The 20,235-nt window shown below is 47.4% G+C and overlaps 1 protein-coding gene across 2 annotated transcripts; it reads left to right on the forward strand.

Moving 5' to 3' along the window:
* Window positions 1-367: 367 nt before the first annotated feature.
* On the forward strand, window positions 368-15,595 carry STRIP2 (striatin interacting protein 2). 2 transcript variants are annotated; one of them, XM_010707209.4, is made up of 21 exons: window positions 368-544; window positions 1,611-1,680; window positions 2,425-2,499; window positions 2,576-2,710; window positions 2,801-2,921; window positions 3,544-3,612; window positions 3,693-3,799; window positions 3,889-4,016; window positions 4,392-4,574; window positions 5,094-5,317; window positions 6,004-6,069; window positions 6,455-6,518; window positions 6,795-6,866; window positions 7,079-7,153; window positions 7,714-7,811; window positions 8,008-8,134; window positions 9,453-9,553; window positions 10,114-10,180; window positions 12,175-12,279; window positions 12,520-12,724; window positions 13,810-15,595. In XM_010707209.4, the coding sequence occupies exons 1-21, from the start codon at window positions 410-412 to the stop codon at window positions 14,058-14,060; spliced, it is 2,478 nt and encodes an 825-aa protein (XP_010705511.2). In that variant the 5' UTR covers window positions 368-409; the 3' UTR covers window positions 14,061-15,595. The 2 variants fall into 2 exon arrangements, with proteins under 2 accessions (XP_010705511.2, XP_085098126.1); XM_085242000.1 differs by lacking the exon at window positions 6,004-6,069.
* The last annotated feature ends 4,640 nt before the right edge of the window (window positions 15,596-20,235 follow it).

Here is a 20,235-nt window from a genome sequence, read left to right on the forward strand (position 1 = left end):
AGATGGGCATGGAGATGGAGATGAGGATGGGATGGGGATGGGACCCCAAGCCCCATCTGGATGTGGCAAATGTTTGTGAGGTCACTGTCCTCCCCTCAACCCACTGCCTCACTGACAGCCTCCAGCTCCCACAGTATAGGCTCACCCCGTAGCCCCCCCGGCCCCTTCTATGGGCACCAACACGTGCCCCCCCAGCACCCCTTGTTCTCAGTATCCATCGTCTCAACGGTGCCCCCCCCTACACCCCAACACCCCCATAGACCCCACCCCACCCCCACCCAATAGCAGGACGGGGTGAGGAGGTGTGTCCCCCAGCCCCGCCCCCTCCACGGAACAGCCAATAGGAGCGGGGGGGCGGGGCGCGAGGCGCGGCCCCCACGTGCGCGGAGGGGTGCGGAGGGCGCAACGCATGGAGGAGGCGGCCGGGGGGGCACCGAACCCGAACCCGAACCCCAACGCGGGGAGGGCTCGAATGGGGCAGCCTCCAGCGCAGCCCCCCGCCAAGGGCCGGGAGCTCTTCAGGGGACAGCGGAAGGAGTCCGAGGTGGGGATGGGGGACACAAAATGGGGCTGTGAGTGCTGAGGAGCTGCGGGTGGGCAGAGGGTTGTTCTGTGGGTGCATGTTTCCATCCCACGGGCACGGGGAGTCCGAGGGGGTTCCGATCCGGGGAGGGGGGGGGGTTCCCTGAGCAGTCCCCAGGGTCACAGCGCTGGTTATCCCAGTTGTGTCGTCCCTCCCCCCCGCACCCCAATGCCCCCCAGAGCCCGTGGCTGCTCCCCGCACCCCAACACCCGGCACAACGGCACCGGGGGGCCCTGAACACATCGCTGCGGAGCAGCCGTGACCCACAGTGAGCTGCTGTGTTGGGTGCGCTGGGGCTTCGCTCCCCCCTTCGTGGCCCCCCTGATCCGATTAGTCCTGAATTCCTTCTGGGATTTAGGATCCCGAAGGGGATCCGCAGCCCTGGACTGCAAAAACGGGGCGAAAAAAGTGGAGTTTTGGTGCAGAGCGCTCAGCCCTGTGCTGCACATCTTGGGGGTACCCATAGGAATGGGGCCGATGTACCTCGCTCCGCCCCACAGCCAGAGGGGAGCGATGGAAGTGCCATCCACGACCCATTCATGCGTTTCCTCCCCGGGGTTTCACGCTCCAGTTCCGCTCCCGCTGCGGGAAATGGGGGAGCGGGGTGTGTGTGTGGGGGGGGTGGTCTGCAGACCTGGGGAGGGACGTAGGGAGAAGGGACAACCCTGGAATTTAAGCTGGAAGGAACTGGGGAGCACACGTGGGGCTGTGTGCAGCGTGGATGCGTGCATGGGGCTGTGCGCTGGATGGAAGCCATGGACTTAAGACGGGAAGAACTGCGGTCCATGCACGGGGCTGTTTGCAGGGTAAAAGCTGCGGGTTTACGTTGGGATGAACTGGAGTGCGTGCATGGGGCTGCGTGCAGGATGAAAGCCGTGGATTTAAAGCGGGGAGGTTTTAGGCTGGGGAGAAATGGAGTGCACGTGTGGGGCTGTTGGCAGGGTGCAAGCCATGGATTTGAGCGTGCACGGGGCTGTTTGCAGCCAGGGCTCGCTGCTATTTTTACGCACCACTTCCAAACACGCAGGGCTCTGTGGATTTCCCCACCGTGGAGTTCGAGTACGGGGACGCCGACAGCCGTGGTGCAGAGCTCGCAGGTGGGGCTGTGGGGTGGCAGCGCCCTGGTAATGAGAGAGAGGAGGGTTTAATTAACAGTGGGGTTAATGACAGAGGAGCATAGGGAATACGTAGGGAAAATGATATAGGAAATGGTGTAAAAACCCAAAATCCTGGAGCTGTTTGCAAAATTACTGGGCAAAATTACTCTCCAAAAAATTTCTATGTCACTGCAGATGCAATGGGGCAGCGGAGGGGGGTGGGGCAAAGTTCCCCTAGGTGTGGCTGTGGGGCTGCTGCATGGCTCTGGGTCCCAGTTTTTATGCCACACTGGAATATCCATGCTGTCCCCATTGCCTCATGGCAATGTGAAATGGGATCAAACAGGATGGATTTCAGAGCATTGAGTCAGAATCCAATGCCCAGTGGAGTTCTAAAAGAGCTCAGGGACACTGAGATATCAGCACTGTCCCCATTGCCCCATGAGCACCCTCCAGGAGAGCTGCTGTGAGGCTCTGGGTCCCATTTGGGTTTTATCAGATTTTAATGCCACGCTGGGATATCTGCAGTGTTCCCATTGCCCCATGACAACGTGAAATGGGACTGAATGGATGGATGTGGAAGCATCGAATGGGAGCCCAGAACCCAGTGGAGCTCCCAGAGAGCTCCAGGACAAGGCCGGGGTTCTGCTCCACATCTTGGGCACATGGGGATATCTCAGAGGAATGTGGTGGTGATAAGAGGGGTGAAAACCCTTCCGGTGACCGCTGACCCTGTTCCAGCAGAGCTGTACAGCTACACCGAGGAGCCCGAGCTCAGCACCAACCGGCGATGCTTCGAGGAGGAGTTTTGCCCCCAAGGTATGGGCTCTGTGTTCAGTGCCCCATGGCACAGGGCTGCCCCACGGCCCACACATCGCTCTGTCCCCCTCTGCAGTGCAGGGCCGGCAGTGGTCGGAGCTGGACGCAGCGCAGCAGAGAGCCCAAGTCCTGCGGCTGCTGGAGGGGCTGGAGGTGGTCAGCAGGGAGCGGCGGCTGCGGGCAGCGCGGGCCATCCTCTACCTGGCACAGGGTGAGCACCTGGCCCAGCTCTGTTCCAGAGGAGTCCTGGGGGGTCCCAGGGCAGCACTCGCTGACCGCATTCCTCCCTGGGCTTTCCCAGGAGTGTTTGGAGACTGTGAGAGCGAAGGCGATGTCCTGCACTGGTCACGGCACAACAGCTTCCTGCTGTACCAGCTGGGCACCTTCAGCGCCTTCCTGGAGCTGCTCAGCATGGAGATCGAGTGAGAGGACGCCACAGCTCCCACCTTCCTCACCCTCCTTTTCGTCCTATTCTCCTCCACACCCTCCTCTTCATCTTAGTCTTTTTTCCATCCTCATCTTCCTCTCTTCCTCATCCTCCTGGACCTCTTCTTCATTTTATTCTTTCTCCCCATCCTTCACCTTCTTCATCTTATTCTCATCTTCCTCACCCTTATCCTTCCTCACCCTTCATCTTATTTCTCTTCATCATCCTTACCCTCTTCATAATATTATTTCTCCTCATTCTCCTTACCCTCTTTTATCTTATTTTTTCTCATCTTCTTTCTTCATTCTCCTCACACTCTTCATCTTATTCTCGTCCTCCTCTTCTTCATTTCATTCCTTCTTTGATCCTCCTCACCCTGTTCCTCTCCTCCTCATCTTCTCCACTCTCCTCCCTCTCATCTTATTGTCCTCATTCTCCTCCTCCCTCTCGTCTTATTCTCCTCATCTTCTTCATCCTCCTCTCCTCCCTGTCCTCCTCACTCTCCTCATCTCATTCCTTCTCCTCGTTCTCCTCCCCGAGGCCACCACCATGGCTGTATTTTGGGAGTGGGCTGAGGATGAGGAGCCACCCCACTGAGCTCATCCCCTTCCCCACAGCAACAGCCAGGCGTGCAGCAGTGCGCTGCGGAAGCCAGCCATCTCACTGGCCGACAGCACAGAGCTCAGGTACCCGTGGTGGCACCGGGATCCACTGGGGATGATGGCTGGGGACCATGTGTCACGTCCCCACCGCACTGTCCCATAAGGGTGCTGCTCAGCGTCATGTACCTGCTGGTGGAGAACATCCGTGTGGAACTGGAAACGGATCCCCCGGAGTGGAAATCCTGCCGGGAGACCTTCAGGACAGAGCTGAGTGAGCTGTGGGGGGTCACGTTATCCTTCAGTGGGGACAGCCGTGCGATGGGGACAGCCCCAAGCTCACTCCTGCTTCCTCTCTGCCAGGTTTCCCCATGCGCTCCGATGAGCCCTTCGCTCTCTTGCTCTTCACGATGGTGACCAAGTTCTGCAGCGGCCACGCTCCACACTTTCCTATGAAGAAGGTCTTGCTCCTGCTCTGGAAGGTGCTCCTGGTGGGTGCCCTTTTCCAGGCACTGGGAATGCAGGGAATGGTGCTGGATGCAACCCAGTGCTTAATCCAAGCATGGTAGGGCAACATCATCGAGCTGTAGATGTCCCTGTCGTTGCAGTTGGAATGGGTGACCTCTCAAGGTCCTTTCCGACTCCAACCATTCTGTGATTTAGGATGGCACAAAGGGATGACCCCAGGCGGACAATTTCTTTTGGGATTTCTGGGATGCAGAGTGCAGAAGAAGGCTGGAGAAATGCTGTGCTTTCTTCCTTCTCAACTCCCCACTTTGATAACCTCCACCTAGAAGCCCCATATTGCTGCGTAACCCTGGGGTCCATCCCCTCCCCACTCTGCCACCTCTCTCCTTGGTCCCTAGTTCACGCTGGGAGGATTTGAAGCCCTGCAGATGATGAAGGTGAGGAGGAGGGAGGAGCTTGGGCTGCCACCCCTGCCCGAGGACAGCATCCAGGTGATGCGCAGCATGCGTGCCGCCTCACCGCCCACCTGCTCCATTGAGTTGGCTGAGCAGCAGCAGAAGCGTGGGCACCGCAGCCGGCGGGTAAGGGCCTCCTCCTCGGGCATGGCCAACCCTTCTCCAACGGGACCCATCATCCACTTGAGATTCCATTTTCCTTCCCCTTTTCTAAGCCTTTTTCAGCTCATAAAAGCTGAGAAATAAAAGCTGCTGCAGATCAGCCCTGTGAAGCACTCGAGATGGAGGAAGTGAGCAGACAGCCCTGACCCTATGGCAAAGGGCTGATAAGCGCTGAGACCAAACTGCTTGCAGCAAACTTGTCTTTTTTTAGCTCAGTTCCTGGTGTTGTGGTGGTGTGGTCAGAGGATGAAAATGCCTCTTTTGCTGGGGGGGGATGTTGGATGGTAGCTCCAATAATTAAAATGGAAAAGGGGGTAACAGAGAGTTTGCTGTCCAGGCTCTGGTGGCAGCCAGAAGGGAAATTCTCACCCATGGCACATCTGGGAGCTCGTCCCTTTAGGATGGAGATGTCAGGAGCTGTTGGCTGGGAGGAAACTGGAATCCATGGCATGACACTGATTTCTCCATCCCCTTCTGCTGCAGCCCCTGATGAAGCAAGACAGCTTGGATATCTACAACGAGAGAGACCCCTTCAAGAATGATGAAACAGGAGTTGATGAAGAGGAGGGTGATGAATTGGATGGTGGGATCGAGGGGGAGCTGGACCTGATGGAGCGGGATGCTCTCCTCCCTACCATACCAGCCCAGCGCCCTCCTATTGAACGGGTGTCATTCCCCAAAGGGCTGCCCTGGGCCCCCAAAGTCAGGTAGATCATGGGATGTCATTGCCATTCTCCCCAGCCCTAGCCAAGTGTGGCCAAGGCTGCCCAATGTATGGAAATGCCATCTGGGGAATCCCGGGTGCAATGGGAAGGGATAGGGAGTATGGGCTGGGAGCTTTTCCAGCCAGCTGCAATGGGTCTAGGTAGGGCAGTGCCCTAGGTTAATTGTGTGGTTAATGAGCATGCCCCTTATGCACTGAGTGGGACTCGTGTGTGGCCAAATGAAATCTTGAGGAGCCTTGCTGTAGAGGGCGAGAAACAGGAGAAACACGACGCAGTATGAAGGATTGGTGCTATCCCTTCCAAGACCAATTCTGCTACGTATGATATGGAGGGGGAAGGGGGGGGAGGGGTGGAAAAGAGGGTGAAATCCTCAGTGCCATCCCTAAAATCCATGTGAGCTTTTTGCTACTGATCTCATCCACTATCTGTGAAACATAGGAGCACACATGGTGCCATTCCGCTCCATGTCACCATGCTCAGCTCTGGTTTTGGTTCACGTTGTTCCTAACCAATGTGAGCTATGGTGGCTGTAGTCAACAGGTACGAATACCTCTAGAAATTGATCCTAGAAAGCTAAAAGTTTCTTGTCCTGCACCAGTGCCCTTTCTTAGCAGTGCAGATATATGTGTGTTTTCCTCCTTGTTTTCATTTCTCTGCTGCTCCATCAGGCAGAAGGACATTGAGCATTTCCTGGAGGCAAGCAGGAACAAATTCATCGGCTTCACTCTGGGACAGTGAGTGTCATGTGTGAGAGGCCACCAGAGCTTGTCCCCCAGCTCCCCTCGGTGCCATTTATCTGCCAGCAGGCGTCCACAGAGACTGGGCTGTTTCAGCTCACCAGCTGTGTGTGGAATGTGTGATGTTCATATGTGATAGAAGTGCCCCAGATCTTCTCTCCAGTCTTGCAGTCATAGAATTATTAAGGTTGGAAAAGACCACTAAGATCATCAGGTCCAACCACCAACCCATCACCACCGTGTCCCCAGGTGCCACACTGCATGGTTCCTTTTGGAGAAGAAACTGTTCCTAGTAACCTGAACGACCCCTGTTGCAATTAAGGGCATACCTCCCATATTATCTCATCCTAGCCTTGTATTTACCTTCTGCCTTCCCCTCCAGGGACACTGAGACCCTCATAGGGCTGCCACGGCCCATTCATGAGAGTGTGAAGACACTGAAGCAGGTGAGACAATGGCTCTAAGATGGGATCTCACAGAAATCAGGGAATCTTTGGCCAAGATCACCGTGGCCATAGAGAGACTGCAGGGCGTCAAGTTTCATATGCATCAGCTCGGTGATACATCACTCACAAAAGGTTGGAGTTGCTTACGTGCATGCTGTCAGCCCACAGTAAAGGTCTGATGCAGATTCAGTCCTCAGCAAGCTCAGCAAACGCTATTGTTGCTTGGTGTTGCATCCTGTAGTTGTATCATTGCTCTGCCTCTGTGTGTTTTGCCAGCACAAGTACGTTTCCATCTCAGATGTCCAGATCAAGAATGAAGAAGAGCTGGAGAAGTGCCCTATGTCTCTGGTAAGATATGCTCCCCATCACTATGTGGACACAGGGAAGAGATGCCACAGAAAGCTGTACATTTTGGTCACACCTCCAATGCTCTCAAACACCACATCGTGACCCAATTGTTAAGTCCCCTAGTTGATTTTTGGGGAGGTAATTGACATATCTCAAGTGTGCAGACCAGAAATACCTTTTTCCCCCTAGTTTTTAATGTTTCCCTGTGCTAGGGTGAAGAGGAAGTCCAAGAAACCCCTTGTGAGGTCTTGTATCGAGCAATGCTATACAATCTCCCCCAGTATATGGTAAGCCTGTGTTTCTTAGAAATAAAATAGAGTCTGTGGGTGTTTGGGATCTGAACGCTGGGATTTTGGTGGGAATCCAGAGCAGAGCTGGGTAGAAAGTCATCTCCAAGAGGAGGATTCCATAGGATCAAGGGGGGCAGATAGCCAGGAGCATGGTCCAGTGTTTGGAGACAGGACAGCAGGCATCCCTTCTGGCTTTCCTATGGCCTCAAGAGATTCCCACACAATACAATTTAAAAAATTCAAAATTCAGCTCTGTTAAGATGCTTTTTAGGCCACCTACGGTCTATCTTAGGGATAAGGAGAGACAAACATTTAAATACATTAAGCAGCACTGTTATCCATACCACTAGAGCTCAATGCATCAACTTAATACAAAAGCTGAGCTGCCCTGCTGCCTGCAGTTGGGTACAAAAGGAGAGCTGAGCATTGGCATAGCTGGCCTATCACCATAAGTGGACCTTGGGCTGGTGGAACCTTCTAGAGCTGGCTTGAAGTTGTCCAGTCTCAAGGAAAAGGAAGGGATTCCCCCTTTGCCTCCACACCTGCCTCCTCTGCAGATCGCTCTGCTGAAGATCCTCCTTGCTGCAGCACCCACCTCCAAGGCCAAGACTGACTCCATCAACATCCTGGCAGATGTCTTGCCTGAGGAGATGCCGTAAGTCCTCAAGGAGATACCTCCAACTGTTTCAGCCTTGGACCAAGTAGGAATGTCGGGGGTTGCAAATAGGTTCAGGGGGCCCCAGAGGTGGGCACGAAGTTCCAGATGTGGGCGTGCTCACATGGTCCAAGGGATGTGGGTCAGTGGTCCCATCAGGTTGATGGTTAGCTTTGATCTTCCCCCACCACGCCAGCATCACCGTCCTGCAGAGCATGAAGCTGGGGATTGATGTGAACAGGCACAAGGAGATTATCGTGAAGAGCATCTCGGCACTGCTGCTGTTGCTCCTCAAGCACTTCAAGCTGAACCATATTTACCAGGTGAGCACCGAGGAGTCATGGTTGGTGCTCATGGGGTTGGTGCACAGGAGCACTCCAGGAAATGTTTCCAAGAGGAGCTGTGGATTGTAGAGATGAACCCTAGCCCTGGGACATGATTTTTAGAGTGTTACTCATGCAGAAATAACCTGCCTGCAATATATCTTTGGCTGTGCGTTGGCAGGGTGGTTTCCACTCATGTGGAAAGAGCTCTCAGATTTGTGGAAGAACACATGCTGTGGTTAATCAGGTTAGAATTCCGGAGATCTCAGGAGAAAGAGCCTCTCCTGGCAGCAGGGGTGGGGAGGAGTTAGGCAGGATCCCTCCTGCTCTGCCCAACCTCCTCAATGAGCAGTGGAGCTGGGCAGGACTCATGAGTTCCTCAGCAGGGTTGAACTCTCAGGGCTCTGGTTTCAGTAGAACCAGCTCAGGGTCCTAGATGCAGTTTGATTTGTGTTAAACAATTAGTAGGTGATTTTTCTTTTTTTCTTTTTTTTCCTTTTTTCTTCTTTTTTTTTAATTTTCTTTTTTAAAGAGGTTTCAGTGTGATACATACCCATGTATGCTATGACACATATAGGAGGATTAACAAAAATCCATGTATTGGATTGGATAGAATAAAAAAAAATTAATATATATTTTTTCCAATTCTACCTTCGTTCCACGTTCCCCTATATCCTAGTTTGCATTCAGTCCCTTTTTTTCACACCAAAGCAGCTCCCTGCATTTCTTCTCCCGGGTGGCAGCACTCCTGAAGACCAGTGTTAGGTCTGGAGAAGGTGTGTTGTTGGGATTCTTTAATTTTCTCCCCTTAGTTCTGATTTTGGTTTAGCTGTCCAACCTTCTCAGGCTGCTGGCTGCTCTTGGTGATGCTGATCTGTGCAAATTGGTCTAGGGAGTCTGCTTTAGCAGAGGAGTTGAAATAGATGATCTCTAGAGGGCCCTTCCAGCCCCTACAATTCTGTGATTCTGTGATCTGTAGAAGCCAGAAGGGAAGTTACCCTGTATCTTTTGTAGTAGTTAATCTCCTCCTTTTCCTTCCATATATAACATTTTCCAACAGGTTTTACCTTGAAAGGCGACCTGCAGTTGCTGAGTGCACCTCTTCCAAAGTCTTGCCATGAAATTCTGCATGGCAATGCACTTTCCCAGCTGCTGGGAGTCATTGTATGTGATGCAAGCCTTGCACACAGCAGACTTGTGCACAAGGAAGATGGTCTGCCAGGTTGAGAGCAAACCATCCAAACTGGAAATGGAAATTCCCAGCACATGCTTCCAGTTGTTCCTGTTGACGCTGACCCGTTTCGCTTCTCTCCCCCAGTTTGAGTATGTGTCCCAGCATTTGGTGTTTGCCAACTGCATCCCGCTGATCCTGAAGTTCTTCAACCAAAACATCATGTCCTATATCACTGCCAAAAACAGGTACAGCCACACGTGTGATGGGCAGTGAAGCTGCAGTGGGAAATGAGCACAATGCTCATACAAGGACAATGCGTGGCATTGAACCCTCTCCATGCCAGATGCTTTCAAAAAAAAAAAAAAAAAAAAACCCATTTATATATATAAATAAAATGTGTAGAGTACATTTTATTATTATACACACATATGCACATATTATATATTAGATATGTGTATGTTTGAGGGGTTTTTTGGTTAGCTACTCTTACAAGGGCAGTAGACCCAGAAGGCTTGGAAACCTTCTTGGGCAAGACTTGATGCCCTCGCCATGCATTATCTTGCTGGCAATATTCTTGTTGTCAGATATTTCCATTTTAATCTAAAATTTGCTTTTTGTATGAGCATTTTTTTATTTGTTGGTTTGTTTTTTTTAATATGCACACAAATAACTGATCTGCCATGTCTTAATGGATCCACCTCCTCCGAGTTCCTCCTAATGCATGCCTGGGAGCAGGGAGGGCTCCGCTCGTTAGGCTCACATGCTGACTGTCCTTAATGAGTCTCTTCTTTCCCATCTTCCACAGCATCTCTGTCCTAGATTACCCGCACTGTACAGTCCACGAGTTGCCTGAGCTCACTGCAGAAAGCCTGGTAAGCAAAGCAGAGCACTTGTGACAGTATTGCTCTATGCAGGTGGGCGAGGAAGGATTTTTCTTTTATTTCTTCTGTTCTTTGCATCCAGCCAGCCCCAAAAATAGACCTTTTTCTGTATAAAGACTTGAAAATTTCTCTCATTGCTGCTGCTAAAATCTCGAGCCTGTGTCGTTTTCCTTGGCTGTGAACACGTTGCAATCATAGAAATAAAGGGAAAGGCTTCCTATGGTTTTGATGAGCCAAAGTTGGCCCGATGGGGACATCTAGTGACACATCGCTGTGAGCTCTGGTGGCACACAGTGTATTTTTTCCTTTTATCCTTGTTTCCTTTTTTCCTTTCCCTTGTTTCCTTTTTTCCCCCTTTTTTCTCCTTTCCCCCTTTTTTTTTCTTTTTTCCCTTTTTTTCTTTTTTTCCCTTTTCATTTTCTCCTTTTTCCTTTTTTCTTTTTTTCCCCCTTTTTCTTTTTCCCTTTCTTTCTTCCTTTCTCCCTTTCCCTTTCTCCTTCTTCCTTTTCCTTTCTCCTTTTTTTCTTCTCCTCCCTTTTTCCTTTTCTTTTTTATCCTTCTTTTTATTTTTACTACTTTTTTTTTTTTTTTCTTCTCCTTTTCTTCCTTTCCTTCTTCACTTCCTTGTTTTATTTATTGCCTCCAGGTCCAGGAATGATGCTAGGTCTATTTCTATAAAAATCCAGTGCCTATTTATAGAAATCAAACACACCCTGGTTCTTCAGTAACGTTTGTGCATGCAGTTGTGTTTCTGTTCCTTAGCCAATATTTTATGCTGTTTTTTGTTTGTTTTAACTCCGATGCACTGATTTAACATCACAGCCATAACACATTTCCTAGCAGATGTTACAGATGATAATGCTTTCAGGGGGCTGCACACAGGAGGATGTGCTTGGTTTGCTTCTGTGGAAAACTAGGACACGTTCAGCAGTGCTGTTTCCAGAGTAGGGACTGTGGGAACTGCTGTTCCTACACAGGAATGGATAAATAACTCAGCTGCAGCTGCAGTATCCAGAGGTGGTCGTGTTGGGAAAAGCCTCCCGCACAGCCATGGCCTCTGCTGGCAGAAAAGGGCATTTGCTCAGAATGGCTTTCATCAAATCCCAGAATTTAAGTGCTTCCTATCAGCAGATTCCTTCTTTTTTGGCCTCCAAAGAATGATATGCATGCCACTGCTTTCACCATTGCTTACTGGGATGATATGCTTGGTGCTTGCCTTTAAGAACAAAGACAGCATGCTGACAGCATTTTCTTGGGTAAATCTTGTTTTCCGACACTTCCATCAGTGTCTAATCACACTCTCCACCTGAGGATGCCCAGAAGGTGTAATGCTCAACAGGCTGTGATTTTTCCAGTGGTCATTAAGGCTGTAGCTTGCTGTAAGTGGCTTATAAAAATAAGTAGCACTTGTTTCTGCTCTTACCCAAATAGGTTATTTGTGGGACACTTGTGCTGTGCTCAGCGCTGTGCAAGCATAAACCAAGTGGCTGTGCTGATGGAATTAGTGCTCAGATGTGCCACGGGCACTACTTCCACACACGGGTGCTGGGGGTGCTGACATGCAGCTCGTATTTAAAATAATGCATGGCCTGCACTTAAGGTGGAGAGGATCTTTGCTATAGAAAAATCTTCTTCTCCCAACAGAAATGTTGCTGGTTTCCATCCTTCATTATTTTGTCATTTCTTCTTATTTATCCATACTGTCTTCTAAGCATGTAGTAATTTACGAATTGATTTATATAATTAGCAACAAAATGTTTGCTAAGCAGTGATGACTAGGCTGTAATTTGCTTGGCAAACAATCAATACAAATCTCCTAAAACACACGTTTCCCATGACAAAGCCAGTGTGATTTCTCTTGGATAACACTCCAAACCAAAGCACAAATTAAAGCACTGAGGATTTCAGAAGGGTTTCCCTGTCTTGTGCCATCGGCAGTGTGATGGTGAACCATCAAGCCTCTGCTTTCCGCTCTTTGCCTGCAGGAAGCTGGAGACAACAACCAGTTTTGCTGGAGAAACCTATTCTCCTGCATTAACCTGCTGAGGATCCTCAACAAGCTGACCAAGTGGAAGCACTCGAGGACAATGGTAAGGAGGATCACCGTAGTAAAGTTGTCAAGGAGGCAATTTGTCCCTTCATCCAAGCCATTGATGAATGACTGAACCCAATGTGGACAATAGTGGACCCAATGTTGACATCTAAGGACAAAGACCACTTGTTTGTCTTCCACATGCTTTTACAAACCGTTGCTGCCCAGAGCTGTGCAGGGAGCATTTCCATTGTTTTGTTGAGCTCACTGCACTGATTTCCAATGCCTTTTTTGGCAGATGCTGGTAGTCTTCAAGTCGGCCCCGATACTGAAGCGAGCTCTGAAGGTGAAGCAGGCCATGATGCAGCTGTACGTTCTCAAACTTTTGAAAATCCAGACCAAATACCTGGGGCGCCAGTGGAGAAAGAGCAACATGAAGACCATGTCGGCCATCTACCAGAAGGTGCGGCACCGCATGAACGATGACTGGGCGTATGGCAACGGTGAGTTGTGCTGGGAGGAGTCCTGTTCATGGGCACGTTTAGCCCTAGGACCAGTTGGAACGCTATAAACTTGCTTGGGCCAGCACTTGGGTTTTCTTTTTCTGAAGCTTTAATGCACCATCAGGAGGGAACTAATTGCATGAGGAATAATCGGATCAGGATGGGATGCAGTCAGCTCAGGTCTCCAAGATGAGTTTCTACCAAACCCAGCCCTTCGTTTCCATTTCCCCAAATTGATTGCTTTTACCACTGAGGCACCAAACTGCTCTACACCAAACTTGCATGCCTGGGATGGCCACAGAGGGGAAATCCAAACAGTGGTCCCATACTTCACACCAGAGAGACAATGTTGGTTACAGCCCAAGGTTGTGAGTTCATAAGCTGAAGCACAGGCTGGACATGCTGGTCTGTTTAAACAGCTCTTCTGTGCTCTAAATCTGTATTTTTAGAAGGCTTTTCCATCCTTTGAGTGCTGCTGAGACCCTGGCATGAATTTTTTAAATCTTTGTGGAACAAATGATTAGTTTGTATAGAGCTAGAGCTCCTAAAGGCCAAGTATCAAAACACTACTTTTTTGTGTTTATACAATATTAACATATTTAAAGTATTGTGGTTATTACAGTCAATTGTTAGTTTTCCAACACTGTTAAATTTGCCCAAAATTTCAATTTTTTTTCTTCAATAGGCTATAATAAACTTTGTAATGTTTTAGCAGTGTGCTTTAAATCTTGATCTCTCCTTTAGAAATCTGTGGAGATTTTGAGTAGAAGTGATGAGGCCTTTCCAAAAAAAGTAGCTCTGCAATTGTACAGAGTCCTCAAAGCAGGCAACAGAAATAATTGTGTTTCTGTAGGAAGCTTTCTAACTCTGCTTAATTTACAAGTGATTTTAATACATTTCAGCTAATGACTTCAAATTAAAATGCATGCATAATGGGAACTCGTTATGAATAATTATCATAGAATTAAGAATAGCAAACTGGCGAATCAACGCAGGCATGTGATGCTGTAAAACCTTCATCCCTTCTTTTATTCAAACCTTATTTTTTTCCATGATGCCATGGTCTTGCTCGATCTTAAACCTAGATATTGATGCGAGGCCGTGGGACTTCCAAGCTGAAGAATGCACACTGAGAGCCAGCATCGAAGCCTTCAACAGCAGGAGATATGACAAACCTCAGGATTCGGAGTTTGCACCGGTGGACAACTGCCTGCAGAGTGTGCTGGGGCAGCGGCTGGAGCTCCCCGAGGACTTCCACTACTCCTACGAGCTGTGGCTGGAGCGGGAGGTGTTTTCCCAGCCCATCCGCTGGGAAGAGCTGCTGCGCTACCAGTGAGAGCCACCACATCACCTGTCCCATCCCAGCAGGGACTCCAGGTGCTACACAGCGAGGAAAGGAAGATAATTTTAAGTAAAGCTGGAAGAAAATCACCTTCTTAAAGAGTCTGGGCCTCTCTGTAAACCATCCAGACACCTCAACTCTCATTTTCTTGGAGGTCTTCCCTTTGTTGTGACCTCTCGGAGGCCATGAGGTACCAACAGACCTGTATGGAGGCCGAGGACCAGGTTCTAGCATCTCATTCAGGAGTGGCCTCACCTGGTTTTCACTGCAAATTTACAACTGTGTATGAGAGATCTGAGTCTGTGCTGTCCCTTAGCTTGTTAAGTCCGTTGTAAGGGTATCTCAGCGTTGATTAGTCTTCATCTCACCCAGATGCCTCAAGCTGAGCTGATGTGTTTTCATTTGTTCATTGATGATGATGTGCTTCAAACACCACACTGCTATGATGAAGTAAAAAACACAAAATAGGTGGTACCATCTATGACAGTCCCAAGTAGAGCTGGATGACTCGGCCAAAGGGGATGACATTACCACTTGTCCCCAGGGCAGCATCACTGCTGGGATTGTACAGCAGATTTACACAGTTTTTGCATTGGTCACTAGGGATAGTAATGCATTACCTTTACCACTGCTCCACTTTCCTTCACCCCTCTGCTCATTGCTATGAGAGTAAAATGAACAAAGAGCTTGCAGGGCAAAGAGCTGCAGAGGAGGTTCACTGCCATGTTTCTCTCTACCTGCTGTAAGTCTAGAATTATTGGCCCAGAAGTTATTGACACACACTATAGGATGTCTAAACACAACACAGAATTTTCCCATCAAGCAAGATGTTCCATTACAAAGTCCATACGGGGAAATAAAATGCAGCAGGCTGATTGTTTTTGAAAGACAATTACTGCAACATTAGGTTTCCAGAGAGCTTTCTTCATTGCTCTTTAGTCTTTGCAGCCATACAGGAGACAGTCTTCTGGAAAATAACCTTTTTTTGCACAGGTTTTTGGTTCTCTGGGAGGATGTTTGTGCCGAGTCTTGAAGTGGGAAAGAAGAGTGCTTTGGGTACCACTTTGCTGTCATCACATGACAGAAACAGCAGATGGTGCAGTCCAGAACGTTCAGACTCACACAAAGAGCTGTGAGTATGGTGACAGGGTAGGAAAGATTGTAAGAGATGAAAGATTATATCTTTTTCTACAGAATGTTGTCAGCCGTGCACAGGGAATCCTGGTCTAATTTTTCCTCCTTTATGAAATCGGTTCTTTTGTTGAAGAAAAATGTGTCAATATAGTGCAGGCAAAAGTTGACTTCTCCTATGCTGTACTGCTACCGATAGAGTGAGCATGCAGGTGATAAAACCACAGGTATTTGTCATGGCAGGATTTGTGCTCATTGCTGTGGAATTGAATTGAGAATGTTTCCTTGATGTGGTTTGCAAAAGGCACTTTTCAAAGAGCTGCCATTAGTAAACCTGCTCACCCTTTTAAAAATGCTTCTGTTCACAATAAACCAGAGTGACTTTTCATGTTCGTTCATTCATGTGAGCTTTCTGCTTTGTGCACCTTAATTCACATCCTCATTTTGGTTGGTTTTATTTCTTTTTAGAACTCTCCCTTCAAATTAACCCAAAAAGTCAGGTCTCTTGCATATATAAGTGGTAGAAATGCAGCTGTTATGTGAAATACCACTGTTTTCAGCTGCATGCTGCAAATACAGAGCCCAGGACTAGCAGGACAGCTCAGGATTTTCTCTGTGATGATTTCTCTGATTTTCCTACCAGATGTGCAGCTTTCCTCATTTCACTGCAGGGCAGCATCTTGTAGCTGGGATTACTGAACTCACAAACTTAGAAAAGTCCTTTGTATTTGCCTCAAAAAATTTTTTTTATCTCATCCCTGCAGTGTTAGTGTAGGTCCTGGTTATTCAGTTTGACGTAAGATTTATTCTTCTACATTTTATATTTAAATTGTGCTTCATGAGAGGGTTCCACAGCTTATCATGTTTTCTATCTTTACTGAGAACAGAAATACAAATTCTTGACTGAATCTCTGTGTGGTAGAAAGGTGGAAATAACTGTAATGTTTCCATACTATTTCCACCACCAAAAAAAAATTAAGCTCTGTAGACATCCCCTTATGTGAAAACTGAGCCCATGTGTAAAAAAAAAAGTAAACAGAAGGCAGAGCTTTTAACTTAAGTTCTTTTACCCCATCACGGCTCTATCACGCTTTTATTGAGGCAGGCCATGCTTTGTAAGGTGGTGTCGGGCTGATGAAAACCACTGTTCTCACTGCACTCCGCAAAGCAGCTGTGGGGCTGACACACCAGTTAAACAGGAATAGGGGGAACCTCTTATTCTAGTTACAACCAGATGTAGGTCAGTCAAACAATGCAATAAGCTCAAGACTTTCCCTCAAGGTGTTTGAACACTGAGGCCCCTCTGGAAAACTCTCTTACCAGCACTTCTGAGCCCAAGGTGCTGCTTCTCCAGCAGCGCTAGGAAATATTCCATCTTGAGCAATTGGAAATTCCCCCCCTTCACAGTGAGGGCTTCCATCTCCCTAAAAGAGAGGTAGGAGGCAGCCGTTATGGGAGAATCATTTTGATGCAGAACAAATGAGTTTCAGAACAAAGTTTCTAATAGCTTCTGTGCAGCTGAGGGAACCGTATCTGTTATCTTACCCCGAACACAGCTGTTGGTTCCAGGAATGGCTGCGTGCTCAGTTTCTGTTGCAAACAGCATGCAGAGCTTTTTCTTCAACCTACAGGTGGCTGCAGAAAGTTTTGCTGCTTGCAAGTTGTCTTCTTTACTGCCTGAAGATTCTTCTCCTTCCGTTTTTAGCCTCATTTCCTAGGGACAGAATGTGCAAAGACATTATAAGCAGCTTATGAACTGGTTAGCCAATGTCATGCAAAGTTGAGCAAAGGATAAAAGGCCTCAAAGATATTCCCTAAGTTCCCTTGAAGAGTTGTGAAAGTTGACAGCTGGGTGGGGGGGAGACCCCATTAAGGTCCCAGCCAAGGCCCCCAGTTGCCCTAAGGGAAGGATGTCATTAATTCCACAGCTTATGGAGCAGCTTATAATGACAGAGAGATGTGCTGGCCTGCCAGCTGCCAGACCTGGTGCACTCTTTATTTATCAAACTGTAACTACAGCAGTGACTGTATGAGGTCAGGCTTATTATCTTCCCAGTTTGCACAAACTTTCCTTAATTATTTATCTAAAGCCTTGCACGTGCAAACAGCAGCTTGTTTTTCTTAGCCAGGTTCAAGCATGTTTATGAAAACCAACAGCTGAGTTCACGGGCTGATTTCTGAGTGCTCAATCTAATATTGCTGACACACTTGTCATCAGTGCTACTTCTCTGTATCCTGAGTAGTTAGAAAAATGTGGTATCTTGCCAGTTGTTTTAGCTAAAAGGAGATAATTATGATTGCTTCTTTCATGCCATGTGGTTTGTTAAAAAAAATTAAACGTCATCATTTTTTCTATTAATATAGTAAAAATATGAATTTTTGTATTATTTATCATTTTTTATCCATGATTTCTTTTATTATCTCCAAGCCTCATTCAGAACTGTTCTACTTAGAAAGTCTGCAGAGCGTGTTTCTGAACCACACCATCACATCCTTTCCTGTTTTCTCCTGTCCTTTTTGGCTCCTTCTGATTCCTTTGAGCTTTCCCTCAGCAGTGAAAGTTCTGGCAGGGTTTCCACCTCAGAAAGCAAACTGCTCCAGTTACTGCGGCCTTATAGAGGCAGGAATTGGAGAGCAGTGAGCAGCACAACAAAGAATGGGAGCTGAGCCACCAAAAACACAACACCCACAACACAGCCATGCCTTGTCCATCCAATACTGAAGGCCCTCCTCCTATTCAAATGGCAAGGAACTTCCTAAGCTTACAGTACACCCTTCTGCATCACCCTGACAAGCTCAGTCTATGATACAGGGTAACAGCATCCCTCATTTTCCTTTGCCACTCAATGCCAGAAGTTCATCACTGAGTGTGAACAAGGAGATAAGGTGCTCATCAGCCTCAGTGAAGCCTGATACTCCCACTGATCAGAAAGCGATTCTCTGATGCAACAAAACCTTCTGGATCCTGCTTGTGGCAACAGAAAGAAGTATTGAAAAAGTTAGTGTCTTCTAGAGCAAAGAAAACACTCATGAGAAGTTTAAGAGTTGGAAATGTACGCTTTCAAGGTCTTATCACTTATTCTTGAAAACGTGTAATGTGTCCAGATTACAAGAGAAGTGTTTCTCCTTGACTGAGAGAGAGGTACTGCACCATATTCACAGCAACGACATTTGGATGTTCTCTCTCATCTTTCCTGAATTCAATCCCTTTCTCTTCAGGGCAAATAAATCTGATGGTTTCCATTGTGTTTCCAAACTGCCCTTCAAACCATCCTTCCTCCTTGATGCAGGCTCTGAGGCTGCTGTGGTGTCAAGTGGTGACCCTGTTGTTATTTCCAGCATTCCCTGGTCTCACTTCTCCACTCAGCCGGGCTCAGCTTTCCCTCTTCATCAAAGAGACAGTCTTAGACTTGTGTTAATGCATCAGAATTACTGCTAGATAAATCTTTCTGGATTGAAATTTGCTAATCCGTGGAATATATACCCATACTATGGATGTTATTAACCACCACATAGATGTCTTTTGGATTTCTTTTGTTCCAAAAACATCCCATTTCCCTTTAGTCTCAGAATGAATGAATCAATTTTTACACAAAAATACAAACAAGATTGAATCTTAGAGATATATACTGGAAAATACAACATGTGACCCACCACACCGGGGACAGAACATGATGGGGATCTCCTGGGAGTATTGGTACCATCACACTTGATCCACTATGTGTTACATGGCTCACTTTGTAATGGAAATCTAATGCAGAAGGAGGTTGCTCAGCCCAGCTTCTTTTGCTTTCATTTTTGGGAGTTCTTTCAACCATTCTTTATTAATCCATGTTTTGTCCATAGGCTTGGCTCATTCTCTACATCCCCTTCTATTTTTCAGCATCTGACTGAAATCCTCTCCCTGCAAACATTTCCTCCACTACAGAGTTGTTCAATCCCCCTTCTGCACCTTGGCTTTCCTAATCAGTACGACAAAAAATCTGCACACCTTCTAACCACTGCATCCTATAAAAGCATCCAAAGCAACAGCTGAATGCTGACTGATCATTACAGCCACATGGGATGGAAATATACGTTTGTTATAAATCCAACAATCTCAAGGAAAAAGGGGAAGAGCAGAAAAGATAGCTGGAGAATTTCTGTAAACGAAATTTACAGGTTTACCTACAGCCCTTTCCAGTGCTGATTTATTACAGCAGACTGTAACATGTACAAAGCTCATACTGAGGGAGAAAACAAAGGCTAGGCTACTGGAAGAAAAAATGATAAGTGTTTTAAAAAAAAAAATTAGACATTGATTTCATCACTCACCATTGCATAAAACTGTTGGCCTTCTGGACACCAGAAACTTATTTTATAGCCTCTGTGTTGTTTTCATGAAACTTGCAGGAAATTAATATATTTGAATCTTTGTGTCAGACTTGGTCAGAATCTGCCAACTTTTGGTTCAAAAGTTATGGCAGAACGGATAAGAGGCAACCCATGTGGCAGGGAAACCCCCTTTCCTTAGGAAAATGTGCTAAAATTAGCAAACCTCTAAACTCCTACCTGTTATATTGAAAATAAGCTTGAAAATATGATAAGGCACATCTTAAAGGGTTATGGGCAAGAAAGTAGATTACAAGAGGCAAATGTTTAAGAAAAACAGAACCGTGATTTAGGAAGCTTCATTGAAGTGCTGGGGTTTGGCAGTGGTATGATCAAAAAGTGTTATTGTCTACTTTTTTTTTTTTTTAATGAGATGATTCATCTCCTACTGGTAGTTTCCACTCGTGCTTTGGACTCTTATCACTTTGCAGAAGCTTGGTGCTGTGAGACATGGAACAGAAACCACCTCCCACCCTCTCCCAAAACCAAAACTAAACTAACTAAACAATAATTAAAAAAAAAAAGTTTGTAAAAAAAGGGTTGAAAACAGCCGCTCAGATGCATACCCCAGTCTTGATCAATGTCTTCATTAACAATAAGGATGAAGGGACAGAGTTTACCCTCAGAGTTTGCTGATGGTATGAAGCTGTGAGGAGTGGCTGTGGCA

The sequence above is a fragment of the Meleagris gallopavo genome, chromosome 1, assembly GCF_905368555.1.
Source record: "Meleagris gallopavo chromosome 1, MGAL_WU_HG_1.1, whole genome shotgun sequence".
Taxonomy (NCBI): domain Eukaryota; kingdom Metazoa; phylum Chordata; class Aves; order Galliformes; family Phasianidae; genus Meleagris; species Meleagris gallopavo.

Coding starts and splice junctions, on each gene's coding strand:
- STRIP2 (XM_010707209.4), top strand. CDS start 410: ATGGAGGAGGCGGCCGGGGGGGCACCGAACCCGAACCCGAACCCCAAC. Junction 545..1,610: donor GACAGCGGAAGGAGTCCGAG/GTGGGGATGGGG, acceptor CCAAACACGCAG/GGCTCTGTGGATTTCCCCAC. Junction 4,575..5,093: donor GTGGGCACCGCAGCCGGCGG/GTAAGGGCCTCC, acceptor CTTCTGCTGCAG/CCCCTGATGAAGCAAGACAG.